This window comes from Bubalus kerabau, chromosome 8 (genome assembly GCF_029407905.1).
Source record: "Bubalus kerabau isolate K-KA32 ecotype Philippines breed swamp buffalo chromosome 8, PCC_UOA_SB_1v2, whole genome shotgun sequence".
NCBI classification, from domain to species: Eukaryota; Metazoa; Chordata; class Mammalia; order Artiodactyla; family Bovidae; genus Bubalus; species Bubalus kerabau.
Window position 1 is genome coordinate 23,511,620 of NC_073631.1, and position 14,010 is coordinate 23,525,629.

Below are 14,010 nucleotides of genomic sequence, written 5' to 3' on the forward strand. Positions count from 1 at the left end.
ATCACCCACATGTGGTAAAATATGAACTGCTCAAATTGAATGAATTGCTCAAATTCTGTTTAAAATTTGAAGTATGTTTTAATGTCCATAACTGAACAAACTATGTTTGTATAAAAAACATAGTATTGAATGAAAGTGTTTTTTATTAACTTAAAAAATTTTTAATTTTATTTTTTAATTAACTTTTTAAACAGTTCTGGCTTTTAGCAATTTAAAGTCCCCATTTTATTGCATTTTTTGTCTAAGTTAATCACTGAAAATTAAATCTAATAAATAAGCTATGTTACTTCTAGAAATATCACAAAATAAGGTGAAAATAATAAAAGAGTAAGCATAACACACAACATCCGTTTTCATGCTCAATAAGAAATTTTTTGGCAATGCTTTCTTTGATGATTTAGTCTTCTCTGAGTTAAAAGGAAAACTTCACTTTTAAAAGTTTTATCATTTTTATGAGTTTTTCCTAGATATATTTTTGCTATTTTAAAGGTTGAAAGTTGTCTCTAAGCAATGGTGAGGAATATTTTCTAAAACTAAATTTATCTGTGAATTGATACTGCACATAAAAAACTCTCACAATAATATCATAAAAAATATTTTGGGGTCCAAGGAATATTATAAAATTCTATGTTAAATAATAATATTTATAAAATTATCATTAACTAGAATTCATTTTTAAACATATTTTACCAGACTTCCTTAATGCTTTACAAACACTAATAAAAACTCAGTTCAGCCGCTCAGTTGTGTCCAACTCTTTGCAACCCCATGGACTGCAGCACACCAGAATTCCCTGTCCATCACCAACTCCTCAAACTCATGTCCATCGTGTTGGTGATGCCATCCAACCATCTCATCCTCTGTCATCCCCTTCTCCTCCTGCCTTCAATCTTTCCCAGCATCAGGATCTGTTCCAATGAGTCAGTACTTTGCATCAGGTGGCCAAAGTATTGGAGCTTCAGTTTCAGCATGAGTCCTTCCAATGAATATTCAGGACTGATTTCCTTTAGGATTGACTGGTTTGATTTCCTTACAGTTAGTGTGATTTTATATAATTTCTTTGAAGTAGATAAGAGGTCATTTTTAAAACTAAAGTAGAGAGAATATAAACATCTATTGGATGAATATAAAAATACAGAGCAAATCAGTAATGAATGTGGCTAACAGTCTAAGAAATCTTGAGAGAGAACTTCTTATCCACTTCTTATATTTCACTGTAATGCAAATATTAGAAGTTTGTTCTCTCAGATCTACTAAGAAAAAAAATCAATTGCAAAATATCACGGAATAAGGAAGAAAAGGTACCTAAGCTAAGAGCCCAAGTGTACTGGCAGAGTAGCCTGCTTTGCTTCAAGGGGTACTTAGAAATGATAGATTCCCTGCAACACCTGCTGGGTGCAGTTTGCTCCTAGAGACCAGCAGATGTTCCAGCCCTGGTTTAATGCTTAGAATTATCAGGGGAGTGTCAGTAAATGCAGTTGCCTAGAACACACCTGAGAGTCCCTAAAGGGTAGGCTCAGGTATCCATATTAAAAAAAAAAAAAAAAAAAATCACTATCCTACTCTAACATCTGATTTTAATGCTCAGTGATTAGGTGTTAGCTGATCATTGGGAACCATTTGTTTTCACTGTTTGTAATTGCTAACGTGGGCCTGGTATTCAAATCACCTCTAAATGTGAGTCTCATATTCAGAACCCAGATGTAGAAAACAGAAAAAAAAAAGAAAAACCAACAAAACAGAAGGAAAAAAAAAAAAAAAACCCACTCCCTTAACCATGTTGAATAACTAGATCGGATTCTGAAATGAAAGGAGTTGCAAGGCACAGTCCCTTTTTCTTTTACTTCTTATGAAGGCGTGAATTCCTAAGAGTTATATTTTATTCTTGAAAAGGAAAGTGGAGCCGATGAATAAGGAACATGGGAGTTGAGGGTACAGCTTAAGGGGTTAGAGAAACTGTTACTGGGCTGTGTGCTTTCAAGTTGCACTCCCACGGACAGGGAGCCTGCCCCATTTTAGGCAATAGTAAGCTATCTTTGAATGAAGAAAAAACTCTGGACTGTATCAGAGAAAAGAGACCGTTTCTCTGATTTTGAGGGTGCTGTTGTTTTTTTTTTTTTGCTGCTATTAATTTATCCCCTCGTTTGAAAGTTTGCAAACATAAAGTCACATAGTAAAGGGCTGCTGAAGTCTGTCTCCTTTACACTTAACCGCAGTGCAACCTCCTCTCCAGACTAGACAAGTATGTATGGAAACGTTTTGAAAACCGACGGTAGTGCAAACATATTACTAGCCTTAGTGATCTACACGTCAGTCTCTGCTTGCTAGTATCCATCCATTCATCGCTAGTCCCAACATCTAGCTCCTAATAATCACTTAATAAATGAGTGACATTTTTAAAAAAAAAAAAAAAAAGGAAAAAAACACTGACAGATTAAAAACTGAGGGCTTTCTTTCTGCAAATGTGTGCCCCTCCCCATGAGACAGCTTTAAAAATCTTTTTCCTGCAAAGGCAAAAACAGAGCTTATATTTTTGTATCTAATTAAATGGAACTGTATTATTTGTGTGGTTTTATTTAAGTCTTGATGATGTACCTGGATATTTTCAACATCAGTGTTTAAACATTATCCTCAATTTCTAACCACTGAAGGATAGTCTATAGTATCCACATAATGACACTTTTATGGTGATTTCTCTATTGAATGGGCATTTTGTTTTGTTTCTTTGTTTTTGTATCTGGTGTCTGATACTTCTGTAAAATAGATTCCTAGAAACGGTCCTGATTCTAAAAGCACATGTAATTTTTTAATGTGATGCCAAACTGCCCTTGAAAAGAGCCTGTCTTAGTATCTGTCTCCTTAATAGGGTATAATAATACCTACTCCCACATCCCACCAGCCTGGGTACCATTAAACTTCTTTCTTGTGTTAAATCACATTTAGTGGAGAAAATGACATTTATTATTACTTTACATTGTTACTGTATACTTTCTGAACATTGTACCTAAGTCCAAAATATATACTGTAATATAAATGGCAAGTAATGTATTTGATTTACTATTTATAAAACTGCTGTTGTTCTGTTTCCATTTTTTTTTAATTTCTGTTAAAGTATAATTTTTATATATAAGTATATTTTTATATATCATAATTTATATAATTGTTATCCTATTGTTGAGCATTTAATGTCTTTTCAATGCCTTACAAAAATCTCAGCTGTGAAAAACCCCTGTACACATGTTTTTTTCTCTTCTTTATGAATAATTTATTAAAATAAATTCCAGTTAGTGATATTACTGGGTCAAAGGTTTAACTTTTCATGACTCGGTAAAGATTGTTAAATTGCTTTACAAAAGTGATAATATCATTTTTTATGATCAGCAAGATCATATTACTACTGTAATAGATTCTTGACTAACTTTCTGAAGGATGTTAGGTTTATTATTCTACATTTATATAACTTGTATAAGTTTACTTTCATAAATTGTGCTTTGTAGATTATATACACAGAGAATGCTGAGATATGTATTTATATTTTCCATGTTTAAAAATGCCCACTTTATAATGCTAACTGAAAGCAACAGGATACACAATGAGGTATAAATTAAGTATATCGAATCATATATACCTCAACAGAGGATAACTTTATTTTTTATGCCTTTGTGTTTCTTCCTCATTAACCACAGTGTGTATTATACCCGGGCTGAATGTCTGTCGTATATTCTTGAGGTCAAAGATCTGTCTGTTTCTTTTAGGAAATTTACCAGTGGTGTGGATCTTCTTGCAACAAGTACGAGCGTCTGAAGGCCAGCCAGGTTGCCATCGGCATTCGGGACAATGAAAGGAAAGGCAGAGCTCAGCTGATTGTGGTAGAAGAAGGGAGTGAACCATCAGAGCTTACAAAGGTATTATGAGTCGTGTAGGTCTTTAAAAGCTTGCCCCTCTAAGCCGTATGTGTGAGCCTGTGTGTTAGATTTAATAACATCTCTGATAAGCTCAGATTAGGTAAGAGGATGTATCAGAGTTTTCTAAGTCATGGTCCTAGGAGAATAGCATATCACGACTGTTTTTCCCCACCATTGGAATGACTATCAAAGGAAGACTTGTTCCCTATCTTCTGTGATATTCAAGGACTGATAGGTGGGCAACACCTTTGAGATTGACTGTAAGAAAATATTTTGGAATAAAAACAATATTTATTTGAGCTTCTCAACTTTTTTTAATGTAGTGATTTTTTTCAATTTTAAAATTAATTATTTCATTAAAAGAATGAAATAAAGTCTTATACCAGGAGATTAAATACACCAATATTTTAAATATTTCAATCATTTTAAACTAAGGATTATAGTATAGGTAAGGCACTTATAATTTTAGTATAGTTCTTAAATTAACATGAATTATCTGTATGGCTCTTTACATCTCTGTCATTTACTTAATCAGTATACCAGTCCTGAACATTTAGTTGTGAACAGTTTTTCCCTTTTAAGAAAACTGCAGTGAGTACCTGAGTCTAAATATTGTATATATTCCCTTAAATAAGATTGTCAGTCAAAGGATATAATCATATTCAACTCTCTAAATACATATTGGTAAATTGATTCCCATTCATTTATTTAACCAATATTTATTGAATTCCTATATGAGCTAGGCCCTAAATATTTGTACCAATTGCTGCTTCCTTGCCTAAGTACTGTTTCCTTCATGACTTTGCAGAACCCTGTCAGCATTTCCTATCATAATACCTTTTTGAATTTTCCCACTTTTCTCTTTGAGTTTTCATTTCTCTAATTTCCTAGGATATTACACCTTTTCCCCAAAGATTTTAGCCATTTGCATTTAAATTTTTCTAAAGACAGTTTTATAAACATGTATTTTTAATATTTTTTTATTTAGAGCAATTTAATGCGTTAGAGTTACCTGATCCAATGCTAGGCTACATAATCCAGTAAATGAAAATTATATAATGGAATCATTTTATTGATTATAGTGTCTTTAAACTTTTTTACTTTAATAACCACTAAACACAAATTTTCATGTTAATGTTTTGGAAATAATTTGAATTCAATGGGAAGATGGTCTTGGTGTAATGCTAAGAGGATAGGCTGTAAAATTTTATGTGTAATATTATCTTAATATGAAAGTTTATATTATATAGCTGTATATTCATATATACATTTATATCTGGAAAGAAATATGCTGAAATATTGCCAACATTATCAATAATGTCTTTGACTCTGGATATATGGCTTCTTCTTATCTTCCTCTTCATTAGTGTTTTCAAAATGTATTATAATGGGTTCCTTTTATAATCAGAGAAAAAAGACCATCTGAAAAAATAAAATTAGGAATGGCTTACCTGGGTTTTCAGTAGTCAAAATTATATCACTAATAAATTAGGCCTTGAAACTACTTACAGCAAATTCTTGATCTTTTCATATTTTTTGAAGACCTCTGTTCTGGAAATGTGATCATCATTTAAGTTATCTAATTCTCCTATTGAGAAGCAAAAACCTATAAATAAGATGTATTTCTAATTGATTGTAAGCCCTTGTTTCAATAGCTATATTTTGATAGAAGTGGCCCCTGGAACACAATTGGTCCTTGCCGGGAGCTGGAGGGAGTGTTGCATTAACTGTCGGGCTAGCTTCTCCATGTCACCTTGGAAGTCCCTTAAACTCTCATTGCCTCTGGTTCCTCATTAGTAAAGTGAGGGTTAGACAAAGTGGCTTCTTGGGTCCTTTTAGGTTCCAGTGATCTGTGATTGCACATGTTTAATTACCAATCACTTGAGTCTGTTCCAGAGGATGAAGCTGCTGGGGCTGAGGGCCTTAACTGTGCGTATGTATTTTCCATGTCTTTGCTTGTTGGATTTCATTCAAAGTTCTGAGAAATAAAAGCTTAAGTATGACTGTATGATGCTGTTAAATGAAAACAAGGTAATGCAAATCTGAGGAAAAAATTTTGTAAAAATGTAACTGATTTTAAAATATTAGAGATAGGAATAAGGGACACACTGTTTAATATAAAAATGTTTTAGGGGATCTTTGTTTTCTAAAAATAACTCCTAGAAAATGCCTACTTTGTTTCTATTTAGTACATTCCATGTATACTGTGTTATGATCGACAGTTCTCACAACTGATCTGAACTGAATTTTCAGTGGAAGCCTTCTTTTTTTGTTGTTAAAAAGCATTCAATGGGAAGTTTTGTTTTTAGAAATGTTCATTTGGAGCTTGATTACCTGGGTAAGTAGTTGTTTGATGAATTAAGTATGCACTTACGATCAACTAGTTTGACTTTTAGGCCTTCCTAATGTTGTACATGTAACAATAGAATTCAGAAAGTTTATGAACTTGGTTGGGAAAAAAATCACAGTTTCATTTTCACTAACCTCTTCATGAAAAATTTCTCCAGTTGTGAATGTAGTTAATAAACCACAGTAGCACGAGCAGAACCTGTGACTTTTCGGATCACACTGTAGGTATTGCAGACAACTTCAAAATATCATTTATGCTTATCACTATTTGATAATTATGGCTGTTATTAGACTTGCTAGTCAATAATATTATGTAATGAGTATATGAAGGAGCTTTACTACTTAATCATGTTTGGGTTTTTTTGAACATATATTTTGATTTTTGATGGTTGTATTCTAATATAATTGGTTTTCATTGTAATAATATTTTATTTTAAACATTTTAAAAATACATTCATTAGTAGGGGTTCACAGACTTGGCAAAAATGGTCCAAAGTGGTCCATAGCACAGGGACAAAAAAAGGTTACCTTGTTTAAGATGATGGAATGCCACTTTTTTTTTTCTGAGATTCTAATGCAACTGTTGACTTTGCTAGAGGATTCTAAAAAATCTCTCAGAATATCTTCTAAAATTGATCTTTTAAGTGACTCATTTTTAATGAGAATTTTAAAAATTTATTTCCCAAAACTTTGAAAGTCTATATATGAAGGTTGGTAATGGCTTGAACTCAAGGACTTTTCAACCAATTAAATGATGCAATTGTCATGACTCCATATTCAATGCTGAATTTTTGGAACATGTCTTTGTAACACATTCAAGTGATCAACACAGAAAATCATGAAAAGTAATTTTTCTGAGATTCTTTTGAAAAATTGATGTTTATTTAGAGGTGGTTCAACTATCTATTGATCACAGTATTGTAATATTTTCACACTGTTTTCCTATGGCTTATCTCTAGGATGATCATACATTTATAATCCTTTAAAACCAAACACACTGGAGAGTAACAGGGGGTTCTAACCACACAGGACATCGCATGCATTAACAAGAACCGTCTGGGGAAACGGGATGTGTGGTCAGCCTCTTCTCTGTATCTTCAGCACTTTTAAAAGTCATATGCCTAAATAATGAAAGTGATACTATAAGCAGAGCTAATTAAAGCCTGTAACTAGGGTTGAATTTCCTCTGTGCCGATTTTCTCCTCTTTGTAAGCATATTTACCATGAAAAGCTGCATATAAATTATGTAAAGCTTTTTTTCTTGGTCTTTTTTCTTTTCCTATTTAAAATAATCAGTGAATGTGAAGGAAAATCAAATATCTCAATAGCCCGAAGGTCTCAAACTTTCTTTGTTGGTTCTACTCATTCTCTAAACATCAGGAGGGAGGAAGAATGGTGAAGATGAATAATTTATCAGTATGTTTTATAGACTTTCATTTTTAAAAAGACAGCATCTTGCTATCTGTAGGGTAGATAGCAAAAAGAAGGAGCAAGTAGTTTGAAACAACAACAAAGCAACTAACCTGGAAAGAGTTTTTTTCCAGTGTAATTTAATGAACTTGTTTAGCCCATAATCACTGTACATGCTATAGAAGGAATCCTGGCAGTAAAAATACTACAGGGAGATTATGAACAGATGCTGTGTTGTTGAACTGTTAGATTTCTTGCTTCTATAAAAAGCACTAAGGCTCCCTGGAAAGTCATATGTACAATCATTATTTTAAATTTTGGATTAAAAGAGAAAACTGGAAAGAAAAATTAGAATGTCATATGATATTTCAGTCAATCAGTGTTTATTGATCACCAGGTTGGTTCCCAATCAAGTTCAGAGGCTATATTTTATTGTCTGATTGAGAAGATAAGCATGCACTGAATCTAAAACATAGTCCAAGAATAGGAACAGATTGTAAGGGTCCTCAAATGCTGGAAAGCATGGTCAGAGTGACACCATCAGAAGTTGAAAGATTTCCCATGATAAAACTTATGTATTTTATATTATTATTTTTTAAAATTTATTTTTTTGAAGTATAGATGATTTACAATGTTGCGTTAATTTCTGCTGTACAGCAAAGTGATTCACTTATATATACTTTTTTTTCACATTCTTTCCAATGTCACAGGATATTGGATACAGTTCCCTGTGCTGTATACGGTAGGACCTTGTAGTTTATCCATTCTGTATATAGTAGTTTGCATCTGCTAACCCCAAACTCCCAATACATCCCTCCCAAACTTACGTATTTTAAACTGCATGACAATAGAATATAAGATAATCTCTAGAGGATCTCCCCATATAATAATTATGTTCATCTTGTTATTATAAGTCATAATTGCTTGAAAATAAGAAAATTTATTCAGTCATTCTTTTGACAAGTTGATTAGATATTCATGATGGATATTTATATTTAAGATCTGAGTATCTTGTAAGTAAGATCTAGACTTGAATTGTAGAGGTGTTTCTTAAATTATCTTTTAGAGGTGTCTGTTTAGACAAAGAGTAAAATTTTAGTTATATTTCCCCAAAGTACTTGGCCCAGCGAAATTTGTATCTTAATTATGATGCTACACTAAATTCCTTGAGGGCAAGGTACTGCCTTATTATCTGTGTAACCTTCACATCTCTAACTCATTGCTTGTTAATATGAAGATAATTAATACAATTAACTGTGAACTTTGAGGTACTAGATAACCAATTACATTTGTCTTCCTGTTGCAAAGAGGATAGTATTGCTTTAAAAACTTTCCTGTGTTTTAGATGATAGTGTTGGCGAAGATATGAAGAAAGCCATATGACTGATTAACTTTGAAAACTGACAACATTGATATAGGAGCAGTTAGTGTTTAGATAAGCATAATCTATATATTCTGCTAGTCTTCTTTCTATAAATCAATAGTTAACAACTTACCTCCTGGCAAGTGATAACTGAGTCTTGAGCTTATCTGCCTTCCCATGTATTAGGTAGATTGTATGTTCTCTAGGTGAGAATACCTAGTACAGGAAGAAATGGATAGCTGATGTCTAAAACTGTTCGTTCTGTGAAAGTGCAGGTCCCCAGGAGCTACATTTGGGTCTTGCCATCTGTAAAATCTTCCTTCCCAGGTCTAGTCACTTCCCCATTTAGTGTTCAGTAAAATTGGACACCATTTCAGTTTTTGTTCACTTAGGGTCCAAAACCCTCTCCTCTCACTCTCTAGCACACATCAGTGCTGGCCACTCACCTTGACCACTTTGCGTGGCCACTGTCAATACTCCTGGTGCTGCCTCTCCTGATGCCTGTGTTAAAAGTAATACACTCCATGAACTCTAAGAAACTATAGAGATGTAGGGCTTTATTTTTGAAATCACCCTATATATTTATTTTTCTCCAATACTTTACATTAAAGGCTGGGGTACTAATGCTTCCCAAGGTTGTACAATTTGAATTTACAGAAAGTAAAAGCAGGAATGCTTTTGAATGTTTAATAATCTAAGCACAGGAATAGTCATATATTTTTATCACATAAAGTAAAAGATAAAGAAAAAGCAAGTTAGAATTTGCAAATTTATAATTCTGTTGACATGCCATGAAGCTTCTTTGTGGACATGTTTGCTTTCATAGCATAATCTTGAGTTTACTGGATTTATATGGAATTATATATTAACTTTTAACTAAAATAATATTGTATATTTGAATCAAGCTTGATCATTTTGAAAGTGATACCACAGAGAATAGGAGAAACTTTATTTTCTGGGGGTGATTTTTGATTAAATATTATCAATCCCCATTTATCTTTGTAGAATAGTGTCAAATGAACCAAAGAAGTACAACTAATAGAAATTGGGAGCGATTTTGAAAATCCCCTCATGACAATTTTGGAACAACGAGTATGTAATATTTTTAAAGGATCTAAAGATGTATGCTGCCGCTGCCAAGTCACTTCAGTTGTGTCTGACTCTGTGCAACCCCATAGATGGCAGCCCACCAGGCTTCCCCATCCCTGGGATTCTCCAGGCAAGAACACTGGAGTGGGGTGCCATTTCCTTCTCCAATGCATGAAAGTGAAAAGTGAAAGTGAAGTCGCTCAGTCGTGTCTGACCCTCAGCGACCCCATGGACTGCAGCCTACCAGGCTCCTCTGTCCATGGGATTTTCCAGGCAAGAGTACTGGAGTGGGGTGCCAAAGGGAAATAGTATAAATAAGAACAAAAATCACAGGTTTTTAGTGTCAGAGAATAAACATGGGTATTTTGAACTCCTTAAATGTAAAACACAAAGTTGTTTTGGGGGGGTTGTAACACACACACACACACACACACACACATCACTCATTAAAGTAGTTTCTGTTGCTCTCTTGTGTGTGTGCTCAGTCACTAAGTCATGTCCAGCTCCTTGTGACTCCATGGACTGTCGCTCACCAGGCTCCTCCGTCCATGGGATTTTGCAGGAAAGAATACCGGAGTGGGTTGCCATTTCCTTCTCTGGGGGTCTTCCTGACCCAAGGACCGAACCTGCATCTACAGCAATGGCAGGCAGATTCTTTACTGTCTGAGCCACCTGGGAAGCACCTCTCACCCTCTTAATTCCTTGTTAGTCACAACTTTATGCTTTGCGAGGATGGAAATCTGAGTTGCGTAAGATGTTAGTTTGGTCAGTAGGCACAGTGAACATATTAACACCAAGAGACAACAGAAAACGTTTTGTTAGAGCAATGTGCTTGTTAGAGAAGTCCACTTCTCTACACTTCTTGTTAGAGAAGTACACTTCTCTTTGTGTGCTATCCAAGTAGCTTTAGCTTCCTTGTTTACCCCTCCTTTATTTTCCAGCCTCTTTTAGTTCTTGGGAAATTGAACAATGTGTTACATACTTTGGAATTTCCTAGTCATGTCGCGTGGTGTCTGGCACACCAGAGAAGTTCACCAGAATTTGTTGTGTGATTGAAATAACATTGTTATGAGAGCCACGTGGTCCATTTATGGGTTTACCATTCAAAGATTTTTGAGGTAAGAGGATTCAAAATATTTGCCACTCTCTCTAGAGTAATCCTCTTATTACATATGAAGTAGAGAGGAAGTATCAGAGGTACCAGCAAATAGAAATCTTTCCTTTTCTTCTCTCTGTTGCAGTGCACTTAAATTATCCCCCATTTTGCTTTACAGTAAGTGATACTTAGTACACACGCCAAATCAACAGAATTATAATGGGAAGTAGGGCACGCTGCAAGGTTATGCTTCTAAGAGCAATACAGTTGCTGTAGCTACTTGTATCTACCACTTATTGGTAGCTTATTTTATGTGCCAGGCACTGTTCAAGGCGCTGTTCATTTGTTATTTCTTTTAACGAGTATTTTTATTGGATGTGTGCTCAGTTGCTTCAGTTGTATCCAAATCTTTGTGCCCCTATGGACTGCAGCCTGCCAAGCCCTTCTGTCCTTGGGATTCTCCAGGCAAGAATACTGGAGTGGGTTGTCATGCCCTCCTCCAGGGGATCTTCCCGACCCAGGGATCAAACCCAGGTCTCCAGCACTGCAGGCAGATTCTTTACCTCTGAGCCGCCAGCAAAGAAAACCCTGTCTAGTATTTAATTCAGATACCCACTTTGTTCCTCATTGGCTCATCCAGTGGGGGCAGTTGAAATATTCTGAACAAAGATAAGAAATATAGTAAAAGTATAGCTAACCATATACTACAGGAAGATGATTTTTCAAATAATTTACTTTATCACACCAAAGTTCAACATAAAGGTATGTGACCTTACTAATAAGATGTCACTTTATATAGTCAATCCAAGCTAATATTACTTGGCAAGCTTTTTTGAATGAGGTAATTTCTCCTTTAGTTTGTAGCTGAAGTGAGGGACGAGTGATAAGCCCTATCAATAGGATAATGCAGTTCTATGACAGATGGCCTGTATGGAAGGGTGGCTCTTCCCTATATCTGAATTGATAAACTAACACAAATATTACAGTAGAATGGTATGTTTCTAGTTTCTCTATTAGTTTTATTTCTCCTCATGTTTGCTGTGACATTAGTGATTATATATATATGTATATATAAATATATATATATATATATAGTAATAAAAGAACTGATAGTAAGACTGTATTTCTTTTGGCAGTTTCAGATGATTTCTTCTTGTCCCTGTGCTAAGAATTGGCCGGACTCAAATATCAAAGGGCAAGATCTCTGAGATTCAGTGATTCACAACTCCTTGACATTCATTTTGTAAATTAAATATTAAAATATAGAATAATAATTTCATCTTGTCCTCCTTTACACGGGTAAGGGCAAACGGTTCACTAGTTGGCTGAATTTTCTGTTCACTTTTTCTTCTTTCTAGCTGCATTTTTCTTTAGGTGATGCAAGTGCTTCTTGTCAAGGACACAAAAATTCAATAACCTAAGAAACAAATTTGTCATGGATTTTATTTGCTGCAGAGGAGGTAAAACAAGCAGCACCAAGACAAACATCCAGGGCCTACTTGCAACTGGCATTCCTGTATGGGCTGTACATGGATAAGCTAGTTTATGAAAGGTTGTTGCTGAACCATGAAAAGACGCCGGGATTCTTGGTCTCCGGAAGAGAAGAATTCAGTCCGAGGCCAGAGACGAGGCTTAATCACTCAGAGCTTTTGTGTATAAAGTCTTATTAAAGTATAAAGGACATAGAGAAAGCTTCTGACATAGACATCAGAAGGGGGCAGAAAGAATACCCGCCTGCTAGTTTTTAGCTGGATATTATATAGTCACTAGCAGTCTGTTAAAGAAAGAAAGGAATGTCTTAAAACTCAGAATGGCATCAAGCCCCTCATCCAAAAGATGTATTTTGGGATAATCTTGGCACCAGGGGAGTCATCCCAGGGCCATAAAACGTCAGATTACCATACAAATAGTTTTGTTTACATAGAGTAGGGTAACAATGTCTGAGTATAACAAACTGGTTTGTCAAGTTGGTTCTGAGCCATTAGGCATTACGGACTTGAAGACAGAGTCTGGGGTAAATGCATAGTATATTAACATAGCTTAAGACAAACATTTCCATAAGAAAAATGCATTGGTTAACTCAAGGTTTGAGAAAGGTTAACTTCAGGTGAACCAGGTGTCATTATGGCAGCACAGTATTTTAAGAGGAACCTCCTTTTTAAATTTGTATGCTGCTAAGTCGCTTCAGTCGTGTCCAACTCTGTGCAACCCCATAGACGGTAGCCCACCAGGCTTCCCCGTCCTGGGATTCTCCAGGCGAGAACACTGGAGTGGGTTGCCGTTCCTTTCTCCAATGCATGAAAGTGAAAAATGAAAGTGAAATCGCTCAGTCGTGTCCGACTCTTCACAACACCATGGACTGCAGCCTACCAGGCTCCTCCATCCATGGGATTTTCCAGGCAAGAGTACTGGAGTTAAATTTGTATAGAGAAGAGAAAAAAACATATCACTAGTTTGTTTCCTCCTGCCGCTTAAGAGAGAGATTAAAAAATGTCTGACACTTGCAGCCTATTTCCTCCATTTGGAGACCCCTGGCCTTCCTGCCTGTTATCCTCCCATTTACTTCATAAATAGCCCTATGAAGTGGATACATTTATTATCCCCTGTCTTGGTTTATGTTCCTCAAATGCCTATTCAGGAAAAAGGACTTGGGAGCAGATTGTTATTTGGAAGATGATCCTGGAAGCCCGGAGTAGGAGTGAAATGAGGCAATAGTATGTTAGTAAGTTACTTACTGCTGCAGGTAACTGGGACCTAGTCCCAGAGGGCTCCTCTGAGAAACTATGGAAAACACTTCA

The 14,010-nt window shown here is 35.2% G+C and overlaps 1 protein-coding gene across 2 annotated transcripts in view; it reads left to right on the plus strand.

Annotated features, from left to right (window-relative positions):
- Positions 1-14,010, plus strand: part of SCIN (scinderin) — an 85,353-nt gene that overhangs the window by 23,391 nt on the left and 47,952 nt on the right. The window contains exons 1-2 of one of the 2 annotated variants that reach the window (XM_055589876.1): positions 1,766-2,242; positions 3,756-3,905. Coding sequence is in view for 1 of the 2 variants with exons in the window: in XM_055589875.1 (XP_055445850.1) it covers positions 3,756-3,905 (150 nt within the window). In the remaining variant the exon portion in view is untranslated. Of the gene's footprint in view, positions 1-1,765; positions 2,243-3,755; positions 3,906-14,010 lie in introns of those variants that run through there. The other variant, XM_055589875.1, reaches the window with a different exon arrangement.